Raw genomic sequence first — 19051 nt, 5'->3', positions numbered from 1 at the left:
TCTCAATGGCCCCATTCCTCAGAGGATACGGGTTTCTCACCTTCTGGTGCGAAGAGCCGGGAACTGGACCGTTCATCTGTTCGTAGTATCTCTTCTCAGCATCGTCGTACTTGAACTTATCAAACCAGATCTTCTCATGCATGAGGAAGCTGCCTGCCATTTTTCTGCAAGGGGGAGAAAATGGAATAAATGCCTTGGAAAAACTAAGTTCACTAGCTAGGGCCAGGTTAATCTAACCACATCTTTCTTCTTTCCCCTTCAGACTGCAGCCTGCAACAACTCACTGACACCCCCCCCTCACCTCCTCAAATGGAAAGGCTAACATAAATGAGCCCAGTCAAGAACTGCCTGCTCTGGTCCTCTTTCTACCCCACAGAGTAAGTAAGGGCTCTCCTTTCAATTAGCTTTCTAGACCCATTTTAACTGCACTCAGACCCAAACTACATGATACCTTAAATGCAGAGTTTAGCCCTGCATGCTGTTTTCTAACTTAATAGCAGCTGTAGGGGAAAAGGAGAATAAGATTGGAGGTGGGAACAGTTAAAAGCCTCCAGTCCCTATTGCCTTGCCCTAGTCCTGCCTGGACCCTCCACCATTGCTATTTAAACTTTAACACACCAAGCATGCTGGGTCAAGCTATGCATTTAACACAATATGTAGTCCAGCCCTCAGACAAACAGATATCTGAAAAACACATCTGTTAAAATACCTGCTTGCAGAAGCTTGCCTCAATACTGGAGCATGCTCAGAAACAACACTTTCTTGACAGTACCTAGTCCTTCCTAGAAGGGCACAGCCCATCAGCAGCATATAGTACCCAAGTACACCTCTTCAATGGTTCTGTGTAACTTTGAGAGCTTCAACTCTTATGGGCAAAAAGGGATGGAGTGGAATCATTTTTAACCAGCTTCCAGCAAATAAATAAATAAATAAATAAATAAATGCTTCCTAAGTACAAGACAAAACCAAAACCAAAAGCGCAGGATTAATTTGGCCAAAAACCACATGGCAAACATCACGCACGCACAGTAGTTTTCTAGAGGCCTTCATTCAGGCACATCGTTTCATAGTACTGGACAAATGAGAATCATGAGATGCTTCCAACACTAGAATGTTTGTATTTCCCATCTAGTAACAAATTACTAAATATGTGAGGATTTAGGATGTGGCAATGGAATCTATGACCAACAGGTCATTAAGTGCTTCCCCTTCACAAGCATATTAGCTGGGCAAGGTGGGAGGAGTTGTACAGCACATAGCAGGAGACTGCATTGTTACTCTGGGGCAGGTTATGCAGGATGACACAGTGAAAGATTACAGGAAACATCAAAATTTGCAATGTGATGTTGCAAATCTCTCGAGGAGCAAAAAAGCAGCATAAGGCCAATGCAAAGAAGCACCTTCCAGATATATCTGTAATTTTGTTTTATTCCACTCACAAAGTCCAACATCAAACTCCTCAAAACACCTCCAGACCATGGAATCCCACTGCTAAGGAGCACTTTGGACTATACGTTAAGAAACCACCCAGCACAACTGCTGCTTGGAACAGCCAGAAGAGAAACGATACAGCATCTGTGGATTCTAAAACCTGTTCCTTGTATTTGCAAGCTCCCAGATCAAGCAAAAACTTCAATCTCTCACACTCAAATAAGGTATAGGAGGGATAGCTACCCAACATGCTATACAGAGAAGAGCATAAAGACTCTGAATACTCCATATGTAACCAAGCAAGAGATTCATGCAAACTGAGAGGTACAGAATTAGAGTTACAGAAGTGTTACACTTGAGCTACATTAACCCTTACTTCCAAATCATTTCCCTAATGGCTATACAATGTAATAACCTTTGGAAAAAATAATGGAAACCATGAATAAGCCTAAGCAGTATTGAGAGCTACTAGTAATAATCTAGAAGAGTAACTATTATGGCTTTCCCGCCACTCTAGCACTGGGAAGCCCAACTCAAACTGAATTTCTATTCTAATCTCCTGGTCTTTTTCTACAACTGTCACACACATAGACAAGAGCACACTGAGAATGTTTTTGCCTATGACACACATAAGGACTTCCACCTCTACCTGGGCCCATTAGGTTTTTTACCCCAGAACAAGCGTTTCCTACTTAGACTCTGGTGCACTCGAAGCCCAGGCAGGAGGCTGTGATGGCTTTGCTACTGTTGCTTCGAAGGTTCTTGCACTCTCCTGTTTGTTTGCCAGTTTCAAAGCCTCGGATGCATAATACTGTGCTTCAGCACTATCATATGTGGGCTTGCTAAGCCACGAGGACTCACTGTCTTTGTGCATGAAATACCAGGTAGGTGGAGAGGATGCATCTTGAGGTATGCTTCTGGTAGCAGAAGCAGCAGAATGATTCCCCCTTCTGCCGGCCATCAGCTTCCCTGCGCTACGATTCTTTTTGTCTTTCCGGCCCTTTTTTGAGGATTCCGGCCGCCCACGTTCCTGCAACCTCACCTTTCCTGGAGGGTGCCCATCAAACATGTTTGTATAGAAACACCTCTCTGCCTCGTCATAAATAGGCTTCTCCAGCCACACCTCTGAGATCAGGGCCCGTAAGCCAGACATCTGAGGTTTGCCATTTACTGTCTGGTTTGAAGCACCAAGCAGACTGGGGGAAGCAAATGAAGCATCAGTATGAGCCACATCTGTGGACAGGGCTGGAGTGGCTGGGGTTGAGGGGGTGGGCAGGGCAGTCACATAGCCTTCATCGGGCGTCGTCTGTCCAGGGCTGGTCTTGTTAGTGTGCAAGAGCACAGATGGGAGATCCAAAAAGTGCGGCAAAACAGCCAACTGGGATCTTTCAACAAACACCTTCTCAGCATCGTCAAAGTTGAACTTGTTGACCCAAACATCCTGAATCACATGGTGACAAGCAATCAGGCTGCCATGGGCACAGTGCAAGATGGCCACGTTCCTCTCTGGCTTAACACCACCTTGGAACTCTACTTCTGACCAAGGCACAAGTGCAGACTGCTTAGCACCCAGGGGCATCTCAGGAGCCGTCTGCGACAACACTTCAGCAAGCTTCTTTCTGTAGGCAGCTTCTGCCCGATCGAAAAGAGGCTTGTCAAACCACACAGAGTCAGCTAATAACCCAGCCAAGACAAAATCCACTTTTGGATCCAAGGGCCTGGCTCTGGGTGTGCACTTCCTCTTCTTTTGTTTCTTCCCATTTCCTGCCTTTTGCAGGTCTTCTTTTAGCTCTTCCTCGATAGGCTCATCATGGTAGAAGCCGTTCACGGCCACCATCTCTTGGCAAGCCCCAGCAGCAGAGGCTGCAAGGGTAGCTTCCCTTTCGTAGTGGAGCCTTTCTGCCTCGTCGTACTTGTGCTTGTCCACCCAGACCTTTTCTGCTGGATAAAGCAGCTTTCTTGTCCTCATCTTCCAGGTGGCGGCAGCAGCAGCATTAAGAGACAAGCACAATCATATAGTTGCAGAAATAAGACATATTTATGGCAGGTTCTAGCCATTCAAGACAACCCCCTCCCAATTTTACCAACACATGCAGCCTTAATACCTACAATTAATGGAGCTTGGCATGCATACGTGTTTGCATTCTGTGTACAGCTTGCACTGTGCACTCTCTGCTTTAAACAAGCCATTTTAGACGGCTACCCACAGAACTGCACTTATTGCTACCTAATATGCTAACACTGTTTTCGTTTTGCATCAATTCACGATTGCAGACCACAACCAATAAGAGTAACTGCAGGATGAGAGACGCAGAACTGCACTCATTGGTCTGGTTCGGGCGCCACATTTCTGGAACAAGCAACAAGCTTTTCCCCATGCCCCACATGTACTACTCCACAGAAGAATTCCTGGCCTATTAAATCACCATTTGCTGTGATGTCTGAAAGATGACACAGTGGCTTGAGCACTCTCTAGAGCAGGCCTGCTCAACTTCAGCCCTCCTGCAGATGTTGGCCTACAACTACCATGACTATTGGCCACTGTGGCTGGGGATTATGGTAGTCCAAAAACCAAAGCAGGACCCAAGCTGAGCAGCCCTAGAGACTAGGACTGCAAGCCACAGTTTGAGGCTTGTTTGCAATCCTGGTCTATAGGAAGCATTCAAAATACAGTGTCCAGGTTCTAATGTTATGGCAAGCTGATATAACAGACTGGGGCTTCTCTGAAGTCAGGCAGATGAGGGAAGTGGGGAAGCTTGAGGTCATCCTCTGATTCAGATGTTGGGCTGGGAATGAGATGTCTGAACCAGCTATCTTAAAACAAAAACCCACTCATGGAAATATACAGGAAGCTATTTGGCATAATGGCAGAAATGAGGCAGATCAGGCAACTGTCTTATTTTGGATCAGTTCATGTTGGCTTAGACTAGGGTTTCTCAACGTGTGGGTCCCCAGATGTTATTGGACTTCAACTCCCATAATCCCTAGCCCCAGTGGCCTTTGGTTAGGAATTATGGGAGTTGAAGTCTAATTACATCTGGGGACCCACACACTGAGAATCCCTGGCTTAGACAATAACAGAGCTAAGGAGCAGCTCCTTGAGCCTCAAAGGTTGTCTATTAACATCAAGCCATGTTGGCCAAGCAAAAATCTAAAACACTGATCCTTCTTTATGCTCTTTTGCACACTGCAATCATAAACATTAGATGGCAGAGTTTTATCCAAGGGGTGCAATAACACTCAGCATCCAAGCCAATGTTATCAGCCAATCTGCATCGACTGTTTAATATAAGAAGCTGGAAAATAGTTTTCCAATCAAACATGTCAGCACTATATTCCTTTGACAAAGGAGAATCCAATACAAATCCAAACAAGGATATATTAGTCTTCCATTTGCACAGTAACTCCCAACAATATTAAGCAGAGAAAACTGATTTCAGATTTGTTGTAAGGTGCTGATAACTTATCAGCCAATCTAAATCCCATGCAAGTTCCATTGAGAGTTGGCTCGGGGGTGTGACCAGTGGTCTGTACATGTATATGCTATTAGTGAAGTTTGAACTTCTGCTACTTGCATGTTTTTAAAATGCATATTCTCGGTATACAATATTAAATCCTTGGTGTATTACTAAAAGGAGACTTTAAGAAAAGCTACTTAATGTGAATGTGTAATCCTTATGGATATAAATTAACCGGAACTTAAGGTAAAAGAGGCCATGTGTATTGAACAGCATAGGCTGTTTTTTCTGTAGTACTTTTTCTGTAGTCATCTCCTCCTCCCTCCTGTTCTTGGACTGGTGATTTAGCTTCAGTTGCTGTGTTTAATTTTAGGAGTCTCCAGCTGTTTGAGATCTTTGTTTTTATTTGTATTCTCTATGCATTAAAAGAGATCTTAAATTTTGTCTGGAGTAGGGGAGTGTGTGCATATCATTGCCACTACATCATCTTATTCGTGTATTTTAATAAAACCTTCTCTACTTACTATCGGTGACTTGAAATGAAATGCTCGTTTTAAAATTTGGAAAAAGTTTACTTGCTGAAATCCAACTCTGGTTCCAGGAGAAATCCTACACGTCCCTAGTTCAAACTAAGAAGTTAAAAAAAACCAAGATATGTATGGGACAATTCATGGGAGGAACCTTTGTGTGAAACCTCTAGGGAATTGTGACTAGAAAACAGGCAATGACATCACAATGGCAACTAAGCGGAGGAAAAACAATGATTTAGGTGAGTAACCTATTGGCTCTCCTAAAGCATACTGCTTTAACCTTGTCCCCTACAGCATGTTATGAATGTAGCAACAGGTGCCCTATGTGTTTCTAGCACACTACATAAAGCAGGTAGTCCCATGCCTGCTCTACCCTCAGATTTAAAAAGAGCGCAACACTGAAAGTATTTTGAAAGGATGAGCAGCCATCATATATAGGACAAAAGCCACATAGGAGACATTAACTAAGATCAGGGGATGAGATGGCATTGCAGAATTTGGATGATCAAGTTTCCAGAAGAGAAGCAGCACTCAGAGTATGAAGCGAGCCACAGCTCTGGTACGGGGGTGGGGGGACTGAAGGAGGAAAGAAATAAGGATTTTAGCAAAAGGCTGGTACACAATTAGGGGATAGGAGCAGTGCTCCCTCCAACAGGAAATTTCAGATGTTGTTGACTACAACTCCCATTGTTACCTGTAGAATACCCTTATAATTGTTCTAGATAAGAGTTGGCATGAGTCACGCCATCTTAGATTCTACAAATAGAGCCTGAGTCCTATGCCTGACCTAGTTCTCTGAATAAATGCTACTGTCATCACTTTCTCATGAGAACAGGCTCTTTCATGAGCTCTTCACACCCCTTTGTTATTCTTGTATCTTCTGCTCTGTAACAATCATGAAACGAACCCATCCTGTTCTCCCCTTTTGGTGGGAACCAGGGCTGTTTCTCTTTCATTTGATTAGCAATATACTGTCTCTGGAATGTTAAGGACAGTAACAATGTCATCTGTTTTCTCATGGATGCTGGTTAGTGTGATGTATCACCAGACTGCTTCTTTGCCTTTGATTCGTTGATGGTGTGAAACTTGTAACCTTTTTGTATAAATGCTTTGTCAGCCTCCATTTGGGGGGGGGGGCTGCTCCATTTTGACTGGAACGTGTTTTCCAAGAGCAGTGCTTTCTTTAACTTTGCAGAGGTAAATAAAAGCTTATAATTTTGATCTCCTCTTGGTGTGATTAATTGGCATCTCGTACCAGGTAAAATAACCCGTTGCAGTTATCACCATAACCCCCAGCCAAAGGCCATTGCAGCTGGGGATGCTGGGAGTTGTAGTCAACAACATCTGGAATTCCATTAGAAGGAATGATGGACAGGATCCTTTTACAGCCACTCACATGAACTAAAAAAAGCCAACCATGATTTGTGAAGGAGCACTGAGTGGTGGGAGGAGAAAAATCCTGAATTTGATTGTATTGATCACCTGTTGGCAGGAAGTGTCAAGTGTATAAAATACAGTGGACATTCTATCCTCAAAAGAAACTATAGTCATGTTACCAAGGAATGTTATTAACCAAAAAGAGTTAATTACTAGGGAATCTCTCTCTCTTTTTTGCAAAACACCATCCACTTATTTAATCAACACAGGGTTTCTCTCAAAAAGATGAAAAGAAGATGCACATCTCAAGACATGGCCTTGGCTTCGCTACAGGGTGGATTTGATTTAAATCAAACTGATTTAAATCACGATTTAAATCATGATTTAAATCACTAGCAGGGTGGATAAAAATCAAAAAAATCCGATTTAAATCAAAAAAATCCAATTGTTTTGATTTAAATCGGATTTTTTTGATTTAAATCAGATGTTTTTATTTTTATCCACCCTGCTAGTGATTTAAATTGTGATTTAAATTGTGATTTAAATCAGTTTGATTTAAATCAAATCCACCCTGCTTTCGCTATATCAACTGCCATCTAGAAAATTTGTTTGGTTTGCCCAAGTCACTAAAAAGGAAATGCTACAGATTTTCTCTACACACTTCTGCAGTTTTGTACAGCTGAGTTGTGATTCAATAAAACAAGTATTTGTATAGCATTTTTCATAAACCCTTTTGGGAGTGTTAGAATTAGATCCAATTGCTTTAAGGAACACAAGCCAGCTAGCGTGACTATCAAAAAGGGGGGTAGTATTCCACTCTAAGTGAAAATATTGTGTAGAATATCAGAACACTATACTTTTTTCAACCAAATGCTAAGATTAATGGCTATTAAAGCTTTTAATGTCTTTGACACTACATATGTCAGAGGCCATCTGACTGCAATGGCTGCAAGAGAAACGCTTAGAGTACCTTGTGAATTATGCTCTCCTTCAAGATGCAACGGCACAGAGAAAAGGTTCTGCACAGCATTACATAATTATGGGACTCCATGTCACTAGAGATCTGTGAGCTTTAATGCCTCCTGGAATTATCATAAGGGTTTCTTGTTTGGGCTGGCATTCCAGGGTTATGCAGGTGTTCTGTAATTTCAGTAGATTTTAAATTTAGTATTCTCGGTGTGTTTTTCTTCTTCAACTGTTGTTACTAGCTCCAATTCCTGAAGAAGGAGCAAGACTGAAATGGAAAGCAACACCCCTAAAAGGCAATGCACTTCAAAGTACCAGCAATAATTTTGTTAATCTGGGGGGTGGCATATATTTTCATCAGAAAGTTTTAAGCATTGCAAAAAAAGTACTGATAGTCTTTGCTGAGTTTAGATTCTAACTCACTCTTCCTCCTAAAACCCCAGCATCAAAACAAAAAGACACATATATAGAAATTACAGATGCTATGACGCATTTTAAAAATAAAACCTCATAGGCCTGCCTTAGTCTCAGTGGGAATCATTCTTAATACAAACAAGTCAAGCAAGGAAAAAGCCCCACACAAACAAAAGCCCAAAGTTATTGCCAGCAAGTACTTACTTTCTAAGTTCCTAGGACAGCATTAAGAAAGAAGAAAGTTAGAGCAAGTAAGAATGTTTTGTTCAACCAAAGAGTAAAACCTTCACCAAGCGATCAGAACAGCAGCCAAGAAGCAGTTCAGTTTTATCTAAAAGGACAAATAGAAGCTGCTTATTACAGTGTGTTGCAAGTGCACGTTATGTCTCATCATAGCACTACAAAATGGTTTAAGCTTTGAAAAACATCCCTAACCCTACAAGCAGATCTCTGTAATACTGGATCCTGCCGCTGACCCTCTCAGGACTTGACTTATATACTGTAGGGAACAAAGTGTTCTCCCCAAGGCTTGACTACTGCATTTAAAATTACACTAGACAACTCCGCACAGAGCATCTGCGCACTCGTTGGGGCTGGCTACTTCTTCCCTCCGGCCCAGGTGGCCGGACCGAGTCGTGCCTCTGTGGCCGGGCAGCCACCTCGCTTCCATGGCTGGTCCCGCCTCTGCTGCCGGGCCGCCACAGGAACCAATCCTCCTGGGAGTGCCTCAGCCAATCAGGCGCCTCCGTCACCCAGCCAATCATCTGGGCGCCAGGACACACATCCCAAGGCTCACCCAGGAGAATTAAATATATAGATAGATAGATGAGGCAAAAGCCAAGAGCGTAGAAACACATTAAAAGGCTTCGGCAAAACAATACTTGGAAGTAGCCTTTAAAAAAAAATTAATATATAACAAAGAAGATTTTAGTTAGCTTTTTGACAGCTTCTTTCACTCGGTTGCCTTTGCATGACCCAAAGCAACACACATTAAATAGGAAAAGTACCTAAACCAGTAATCACACGATCTTGTACAAGTGGATACAGTGGAGTCAAGGAATGTACTTCTTTCTGAAGGGAACATTTCTACTTGTAGTTCATTTTATTCACTTTTCAGATAGTACACAGAAGTACAGGCACTGAAGTACAGGCCTTAAGGGTGATTTATAAACTGCTGTACAATTTATCTAAGTTAATAACCTGAAATATACACCAGCTATTCTTTTCCATATTTCTGTGTAAAAAGAAATCACAGGCGACTTTCTTCAAGCTGCATCCGTGTAGCATTCCTGCCACTAGCAGGACTATATATTTGTCTGTGATATCACCGATTTGTCCTCCTAGAACCATATCAAAGAGCTACACATGGAGCCATTCTGAATGTAGCCAAAGACTCATTTCAGTGAATGCTCTTCATCCTAACCAATAAGGATAATGACAGGTTCCCAGACACATGGAAAAACACACTAAAAAAAACCACACACTAAGGTACCTTTGCACACTTTCTCGGCAGTAAACCCCATGAAACCAAATGAGACTTACTTGCAAGTAAGCAGAGAGAGATTCAGGCTGCCTAAGCCAATTCACACACTTTTCTGTTACTCATGCATGCAGTTTCAACCATCTCCTGACTTTCGTTCACATGGACAAAATAATGCCTGAACCAGCCAGTCAATCACAAATATGGCTGGCGGCAATCTCTGTTACCACATCAACATTATGTTTAAAGTCATGATTCCAGGAATCATTGCTGGCTACGTCCATGATTGCCAGTTCACGTGTTATATTTGTCCACATAAGCACAATCCAGAGGAAGATTGGTTATTGCTCCTGGATATGGAAAGTGGAGTTGTGCCAAACCAGATCTTAGTGTTACTGTAAGGTTTTTATAACTAGAAAGAGTGGCAGCCTGTTAGAATACAGTGGTCATAACTCACAGATTGCAACTACTACTGAAAATAAGTGTCATATTAAGTTCTCTCCAGATCACAAATACTCGAAAATGAGAACTGCAAAGCCATTACGTATTTGTTAGCCCTGCAGACTTAATATTAGTTGTTACTGTATGTAACTGAAAGAACAGAGGTAGGGTACATGATTTAATACCTGCAAACATATACACATTTTCTTTTTCTTACAGTGAGAAATCTCAAGCTAATGTATTCCCTTTGATTTAAAAGACTACAACAGAATAGACTGCACTTCTACTTGAGAGACTGGAGCTTAGTCAGGTTTTGCACTACAGCACCTTAGGCAGCAGGGTTCTTCCTCCGAGTGCAAGAACTGCCTAACCATCACAAATCACAACACTACCCTAACATATAACTCTGGCTAAAATGTTTTTAATAGATAGCAAATCTGCCAACCTGTTCCTCAGATGAAAAGTGTTTTCCCATGCAGATAGTGAAATAAGAGGATAGCATTAACTCATTCAATTCCAAATTTATCTGGAAATAACAGTTTCATCCTTACTCACTCCAGGAGCCTCTAGAGAAGTCTTCAGGTAAAGATATGAGATGAGCTAATATATCAGTGGCTAATATATACTGGAAAGGAAACATTTAAAATTTCAAAGTGAACAAAGCACTTTGGATCCCCACCCCACGCATTCTGATTAAAAAGCACTCAGAAATGAGTTTAGAAACACCTGCAAAAAAATTTTTTTTCTTAATCTCAATCCTTCAAAAAGCCAACAGTAAAGGTCTTAAATTGTTTCCTAAAGTCTATCTGTGGGTGAGGGAGTACAGAAGAAAAGCAGGTATAAAATGAAGAGAAAGAGATCCACCTGTAAACATTTACTGAGTAACAGGAAATGATGTAATGTTAAGTTTAGTTAAGGTACAATACTCTAGAGCACAGAATTAAAAATAGAAGTGATTAGACCAGGGTCTAAATACCAGCAGAATGCAGAGTCACAGCAGTCTTGAGCACTGATCCTGCAACATTCAGGAATGCTGCAGTTCTTTTATAACCATAGCAGATGTTACAGCCACTCAGATTTCAGAGACAGGGTAGAAATAAGACTTAATGTGAACCCTCACATTCACCATTAAGAGGCAGGTGTAGCTTGGCTTTCCTCAGCTGTTTACAGAAGCCAGGATGAAGGAGGTGGATAGAAAGGTTATACCGCAACACACAGCTATAGTACTGCAAGGATAAGAGATTTACAGAGCACTGTATGAAGTAAAGGTTGCCTGTTAAGAATGCTTTATATATCAAACAATTAAACGATCAAACCAAACACCACACATTCTGAACCTGGGTTTCCCCACATGACCACATAAGGTCCCACAGCATGGCCTAAATGCACATGATCTGCTCAGTACTCAAAGGGGAAACCATCTGAGAACCCTATTAACACCAACTTGAGTTCCATGTGCATAAGATCTACCATCTCTTCCCAGTAGCCCCATTCTAGGGTTCAATTCCTTCTTCTGCATTATATAAAAAAGAGCTCCTCCCACAAGAAAAAAAGCCTTCTGAAGCTTCACCAGACAGTATGCATCAGGACTGCTCAACTTCAGCCCTCCAGGTGTTTTTGGACTCCCCATCATCCTCAGCCACAGTAGCCAATAGTTAAGAGATTATGCGAGTTGCAGGCCAACATCTGCATAAAGGCCAAAGTTGTGCAGCCCTGGCATACAATATCATCCTCCAAAGGTGGGGTCTGAAGGCACATGATGCAGCACCTTCACTGCAGTGAAGCAGGTTATGTCAGGTCAATGTCTGGATGGGAGCCCAATGGACACCACCCTGAATGCCATCATGGGGAAAAAAGCAGAATACAAATGAAGCAAGGCAGCAGTGAACAACTTCAGCTGCTTTTGGACTACAACTTCCATAATTTCCACTGGCAGTGGTCAACAGATAGGAATGATGAGTTTTGTAGTCCAACATCCAGGAGAGCCAAAGTTGTACAGCCCTGAAATAAGACATATACATAAAAATACCCAGACGCGTTAAGAGACAGAGTAAGGCAGAGCCAAACACATATCAGATCCCGCCACTGCCCCACTTGTGAAAATGGAGAACATTAGAAAAATGAGATACACCCCCCCTTTCTTACCATAGTAGGAGAGAAAAAGGGGCATATAATCAATATGTATTATATAACATAAGTCATATATATTATATGATTATACAACTATGCAAATATAATTTGCGTGTGTTTTCATATACATATATACAGAGAGTGTGTGGGGGAGAAGCACAAAGACAGATAAGATTTTAAAGTTTCAAACAGAACTCCATACAAGTATTTTCTGGATCCCAGAAGGATGCTGTTAAAGGAAATGTATAGATTTATTGTTGATTAACAAATATTATATCTGCAGTTTAGGATTGTTGTTGGCCTTTTAAAAAGCCCTGAAAAATTACTTGTTTGGCTTGGACTTCCAAGGTTTTTAAATTGTTTTGAGGTATTTTAATTGGTTTTAAATTTTGAATTGTTTTAAAACTGTTTTAAGCAGTGTGTTTTAGATGGTGTTTGTTTTATGTCTTTTAATATTTGTTGTGCACCATCCAGAGCCTTTCAATGGGGCGGTCTATAGTAAAGTGTGCCATCGAGTCGGTGTTGACTCCTGGCGACCACAGAGCCCTGTGGTTGTCTTTGGTAGAATACAGGAGGGGTTGACCATTGCCATCTCCCACACAGTATGAGATAATGCCTTTCAGCATCTTCCTATGTTGCTGATGCACAATATATTTCCAATAGTCTGGGAAACGTACCAGCGGGGATTCAAACTGGCAACCTCTGGCTTCCTAGTCAGGTTATTTCCTCGCTGCACCATTAGGTGGTTGGGGCGGTCTATACATGTAATCAATAAATAATGTGCAAGACATTTTAGCCAACTCTAAACAGCTTTCTAAAGCAATCAGCAAACTACCTATTGTAGCATTTCATCAGCCACAAAATCGGCAAAGATTGCTAGAGAGAGCTGTAATTAAGCCATCAATCAGGAATCCAGGATCTCACCATTGTGATTCAAAATGATGTATTACCTGTATCCATCTCTGTGACACATCTACTTTCAAGAGCACTGGGACTGGAAGAATGCATGAAGTCAAACAGAGAATCAGCTGCAGAGTCTGTAATGTGATCTTCCTGACTGAGCGCAAACAACCAGGATACCAATATTTGCCTGACCAATATTCAGTACGTGGGTCAGACAAACGATCTACATACACACTTATGTAATCACAAGCTTGCAATTATAATAAAATCTAAAAAAAATCAGACCAACCAGTAAACATTTTAACACTGGCTTGCCAATCACTGCAATGGAGATGCCATCAGATGTAGCAAAACTGGAAGCAAGAAAGAACTTTTGGATCCATGTGCTTGGAACTCTTGCCCCAGGAAGCCTCAGCCTCGAAGACAGCACATGACATGTCCGCAGCAGCCACTCCTAGACTGCTGGACACACCATCACAGACACATAGGAACACAGGAACAACATAGGAAGCTGCCATATACTGGGTCTGACCATTGGTCCATCTAGCTCAGTATTGTCTTCACAGACTGGCAGTGGCTTCTCCAAGGTTGCAGGCAGGAATCTCTCTCAGCCCTATCTTGGAGAGGCTGCCAGGGAGGAAACTTGGAACCTTCTGCTCTCCCCAGAGGAGCTTCATCATCCCTTGAGGGGAACCTCTTCCAGTGCTCACACTTCTAGTCTCCCATTCATATGCAACCAGGGCAGACCCTGCTTAGCTAAGGGGACAAGTCATGTTGGATACCACAAAACCAGCTCTCCTCTAACTGTTACTGCAGCTGCTGCGCCTGTCGTAGAACATCAGAGCAACTGAAGACGGCGGAAGCTTGACATCTGGCACATTAGCTTTATGTTTGTTAATCAACAATATACATACATGATTGATTAAGTGCCGTCAAGTCGGTGTGAACTCTTAGCAACCACACAGGATACATGGAAACAGATATACAGTTATATGTGTATACACACACATATTTGATATTTATATATCATATATATACATACATATATATATATATATATATACACACACACACACACACAGAGACATATATCTATAGAAGCACACACAAATAGATAGCAGTAGGGATTAGCAAGGCAAGAACAGGGCAAGAGGCGCCCCCGCAGAGCATTATGGGACGTGGGGCCTCAGGCCACGCGCCCCCCTTGGGATCGCCGCCTCCTCCTCCGCCCCACCCCCTGTTGCCTGGCAACCTTTCGTTCGGCTCCAGGGCCTCCCCTGGCCTTAGCCCAAAGAGGAGATGGGCTCTACTCACACGGTGAAGGCAAGAGCAGAAGGGGGAAATAATGGAGAAGGAACCCGAGTAAGAGGACTGCAGGGAGACCACCGCGCTGCCCGGCCTCAGCCAGAAAAGAGAAAGAGAGCACGCGCCGCGCGGAGGATTGTGGGGAGCATGGTCTCTCGGGCCACACCAACTCCCCTACAAAACGGGGTGCGCGGAGTGGGCGAAAGGGGAGGAAAGGTAGGCAGGAAGGAGGTGGTGTCGGGGATGGTGATTTTATTTTTAAAAGTTATATGGGATTGCTTGTGAGGATAAGATTTATAGCTCCCCCCACCCGCTTTATCATTCTTTAACACACACTACACCCCTCAGAGGCTGAAGGAATGGAATACTCCATCAGGTTAAGTGCGAAACGGAACAGGCAAAGCATGCTGACGGCGGGGGTGGGGGAAAATTTGGAATAGAACAACCAACACGCCTGCGCACGGATTGCTCTCTCTGCACCGTACATAATGGAATAAAAGCGGCGTCTTTAATGGGACGAGCGAGCTTAGGAGACGGGAGAGGAAAATAAAAACCTCTTTCTCTTTCCCGCATTGGAACAGTCCAAAGTAGAGCTTGGAAGAGTCCACTACAATGCGAAGAACTGGGGGGGGGAGAGGGAAGAAGAGAGGAGTGGAACATTCTACAGAGACAGTGGGGTAAGGGCAGACAGGCGATCCGACGGCGCATGCTCGTCGCTCGCCGGCGCGCCCTATCTGAAGGCTGGTAAAGGAGAGAGAGAGAGAGGAGACAAAAGGTGGTGGCTCCCACCTCCCCCTCCCCCAGTTTTCAGCTCCCCCCGCTTATAACGCGCCCTCGTTTCCCAGGACTTGGTTTTATGGCGCTTGGGCCGGCAAAGAGCCTCCTTTCCGGCTTCTGGCCCATACCTAAGAATTATAGGACTTCTCAAGGAATTTCGGAGGGAGCCTCTTATGGCAGAGGGCCAGGACACCCTGCCCCCTCCAGAAGAAGGAGCTGAAGGGGCAGGCAGCCCCGAGGGTGGCCTGTTGGCTCAGGCAGCGCCAGGGGAGCCCCCGCTGGAGTTGCCAAGTCACCGGGGCCAGGATGGTGGTGGTGCTGCTGCTTCTGCTGATGGTGGTGTCAGAAGTGGGCTCTGTGCCTCGGCTCCCTCACCGTTGTCGGCATCAAGGATGGCTTTCCGGCGGGCCTACTCCATCAAGGACAAACTGCAGGCCATCGAGCGCGTGAAGAAAGGCGAGCGGCAGGCCTCCGTGTGCCGGGATTTTGGGGTGCCTGGAGGCACCCTTCGTGGCTGGCTTAAAGACGAGAACAAGCTGCGCTGGTTCCTGGACCAGCTGGGCGGCGAGGTGGGCACGCACCGCAAGAAGATGCGCCTAGCGAATGAGGAGGAGATTGACCGCGCCGTCTACACGTGGTTCCTCACCCTGCGCCAGCACGGCGTGCCGCTCTCTGGGCCCATCATCCAGGCCCAAGCAGAAGTCTTTGCCAGGCAAATCTACGGGCCAGAGTGCACCTTCAAAGCCAGCCACGGATGGTTCTGGCGATGGCAGAAGCGGCACGGCATCTCCAGTCAACGCATTTACGGCGAGGGGGCCGCTGTTGGCATGGTGGGCGACGTGCCGGCTCTCAAAGCTGAAGTGGAGGCCAGGACTCCTTGTTCAGCCTTGCCAGATCTGGCTCCATTGCCACCAGCCTCTGCCCCGTCAGATGGGGGAGGCTTCAGCGATGACCAGATCTATAACGCCAACATCACCGGGTTGTACTGGAAGCTGCTGCCAGGCCGAGGCAGGCTGCCGCAGCCCTGCTGCCTCCCACAGCCTTCCTCGCGTCACTGGCCAGGGGGGAGAGACCGGGTCACCGTGTTGCTAGCTGCTAACCTAACCGGCACGCATAAGTTGAACCTGCTGGTGGTTGGGGGCCTGCGGGACCCTCCCTGCCTCCGCCGCCATCACCAGGACAAGCTTCTAGCTTGCTACCGCTACAGTCCCAAAGCCCAGCTGGGCCCTGCCCTTCTCCGCCTTTGGTTCTTTGACGATTTTGTGCCCAGCGTGAAGCGCTTCCTGCGCCATAACTGCCTCCAGCAGAAAGCGGTGTTGCTACTTAGCTGCCCTCCTCTGTCCACTGGGAGCGGCCCTGAGAACCCTCCTCAGCTCCAGACTCCCGATGGTTCCATCCGGGCCCTCTTCCTTCCCAAGGCAGCAGGTGGCTCCTTGGGAGGGGGAAGCCGTATTTCTGCACCCCTGGAGCAGGGCGTGGTGTCCGCCTTTAAGCAGTTGTACAAGCGGGAGCTGCTGCGGTTGGCTGTGTCGTGCATGGCAGGAGCGGGCAGCTCAGGGGCGTCAGGGCAGCCTGCAGGTGGGGGCAGCCCTCTGGATTTTGTTCACTGCTTTCTTCTCAAGGATATGTTGCACCTGGCAGGCCTCTCCTGGGACCTCATCCCAGCCGGCTCCATCGAGAGATGCTGGCTGCTTGGCTTACGTGCTGTCTTTGAGCCCCACTCTAGGGAGGACAAAGAGCCAGGGGAGGCCACTGCTGCTGGTGTGGACAACTCAGTCTTCAGTGACCTGACCCACCTGGCTGCCCTTGCGTGCAGGCGCATGGCTCCGGAGGAGGTGGCCGACTGGCTCCGCTTGGATGATGCGATTGCGGACACAGAGGAGGGGGAAGAGGGGTCTTCTGGCTGTGGAGGAGAGGAGGAGGAGGAGGAGGTGGTGACATCATTAGGAGAGGGAGGTGTTGGGACTGAGGGGGGAGACCCTCCGCTACCCACTGCCCAGGAAGCGATAAAGGGCCTGCAGAAGGCCTTGCACTGGCTAGAGAGCCAGGATCCCCGGCAAGTTGGGCCACTGAAGCTAGTGCAGCTTCGCTCTTTGATCAGCATGGCCCAGCAGCTGCATCAGACAGAGCCTTCTGACAGAGCTTTGTAAGGAGCAGTTCAGATCAGCTAATCCTCTTCTTGCACTGATGCAAAGTATCTAATTTTCATGCAGCAATAGGGGGTAATGCCCTGAACCCATAATGATTGGGAGGTGCTCATATGCGAAAGCCTTGTAAGAAGCACAGAACAGGGCAAGTCTTTCCCCTTAGAGGGTGATGAGCTTGCTAAAGTGGCGTGACTCCAAAAAGCACCATTATTCTAGGGCTGTTTGTCATTGAGGGCTTCCTTTCTTGTGTGGGCCAGGTGCTAATCTCCCAGTGTGGCAGGAAAGAGGATCTAATCAATGAGTTGGGGTTTCAAAAGAAACTCAAAGAAGCTACTCCACAATTCTGGGGCTGAAAAGAAAGCAGCTATTGAGGACAATGGGGCAGAGGGAGTGGATGGTACAGACTGTAGGGAGAGGAAGACTGCTCCTAGAACAAAAGATTAGGTCCTTTGCCTGGGACCTGATTCTTGCTTCTTCTAAAGGGTGGAGTCTCACTGATATTTTTACCTACCAGTTGCACATAGTGGATGTTTCTTCTGAACATTTGTCTGGCAGGATACCTACATCAAATCTTACCACACATTCAGAGAAATTCAGAAGAATTTTTCACCTTGTGAAACAATGGGATAGGGATAAAATCTCTCCATGGTGCCTTCAGCCACATCCCATGTAAACAAAGGATCCTGGCCTAAGAGGAGAGTTGCGATGGTCTGAAATACATTATTTGTGGCCAGTGAACCGTACACTGTTGCAACAGAGAAGAGCAATTCCAACACTGCCTGAAAGCAAAATCGTGTCAGGAAGGAGCAAGTCCCAGAGATGTACTGTGGAAAAGCAGACAGTTGTGCTGCCTCTACCCAATTCTGCCCACAGTGTCTAACAACTTTAGTGTTAGCCCTGCATGTTTGGAAACTTTTTTTGGCAGAATCTCACATTTGAGGAAAGAGCTGGTTATTATCTCACTCCATATGTGCTGATTGGCTCCTTGTTAAAGCTCCTTGTCTGATTTTGAACAGCATTTTTTGGACATGCACTAGATTGGGACACTTGTGAGATGCTTAATAATCTATGGGTGACCTCATGACCAGAGGAGCTAGTGTAACCCTTTTCCCTGTATAAGCCAGGGCCTCATGAAGCTCCTGCAATATGGATGCTTTTGAAATAAAAGCACTCTGTCCGTCCCCCCCGCCCAAAAAAATTAAGTGAACATTTTATGCTACAGAAATATAGATTAAACTAATTTGACAAAGGCTTCTTGTTTTTCTTTAGAGGAGCAGAGTTCTCCCATACAGGTTGTGTGGTGTGTGTCTGGTGGGTAGAGATGGCAGTGGTAATCTACTTTGTATGAAAAGAAAAACCCAAAGCTCTCCCTAGGCATGTTGTGCCCATTTGAGGAAATTTTTATTTTTGCATTTTAGGACATTAAAACATCACAGCTCCCGTAATATGAAACCAATAAAAATATTTGGTTCCGGTTTGGAATCATGGTTAACAGCTAGCTCTGGGGGGAGAGAAGTAAAGAGGTAGAACTTTGTATTAACCCAAAAAACAAAAACCAAAAAAACCAAAAAGGTTTTTAACAAACCATAGTTGGTGAGGAAGGCTGGAAGCAATCAGAATCTTGGAATGCAAACTCCCATGGTGTACTTTCATGCCGCTTGGGTAAGCAAAATATAGCTTCATCATCCTGTG

At 45.0% G+C, this 19051-nt stretch overlaps 2 protein-coding genes across 8 annotated transcripts in view; one reads left to right on the top strand and one right to left on the bottom strand.

Annotated features, from left to right (window-relative positions):
* The window catches only part of EEF1D (eukaryotic translation elongation factor 1 delta), a 34176-nt gene extending 19575 nt beyond the window's left edge, over nt 1–14601 (bottom strand). For 4 of the 7 annotated variants that reach the window (XM_053245653.1, XM_053245654.1, XM_053245656.1 and 1 more), the window contains exons 1-3: nt 7767–7862; nt 2124–3400; nt 41–164 (exon numbers count right to left, since the gene is read on the bottom strand). In XM_053245653.1, the coding sequence (XP_053101628.1) occupies nt 41–164; nt 2124–3400; nt 7767–7847 (1482 nt within the window). In that variant the 5' untranslated portion in view covers nt 7848–7862. Of the gene's footprint in view, nt 1–40; nt 165–2123; nt 3401–7766; nt 7863–14444 lie in introns of those variants that run through there. The other 3 variants (XM_053245658.1, XM_053245659.1, XM_053245660.1) reach the window with 1 other exon arrangement.
* TIGD5 (tigger transposable element derived 5) lies at nt 14524–18609 on the top strand. The gene has a single exon (XM_053245668.1). It carries the CDS (start codon nt 15386–15388, stop codon nt 17360–17362), a length of 1977 nt encoding a protein of 658 aa, XP_053101643.1. The 5' UTR covers nt 14524–15385; the 3' UTR covers nt 17363–18609.
* Nucleotides 18610–19051: the final 442 nt, after the last annotated feature.

This window comes from Hemicordylus capensis, chromosome 4 (assembly GCF_027244095.1).
Source record: "Hemicordylus capensis ecotype Gifberg chromosome 4, rHemCap1.1.pri, whole genome shotgun sequence".
Taxonomy (NCBI): Eukaryota; Metazoa; Chordata; class Lepidosauria; order Squamata; family Cordylidae; genus Hemicordylus; species Hemicordylus capensis.
Note: the sequence above shows the minus strand (reverse complement) of the source record. Positions and strands in the feature narration are given on the sequence as shown.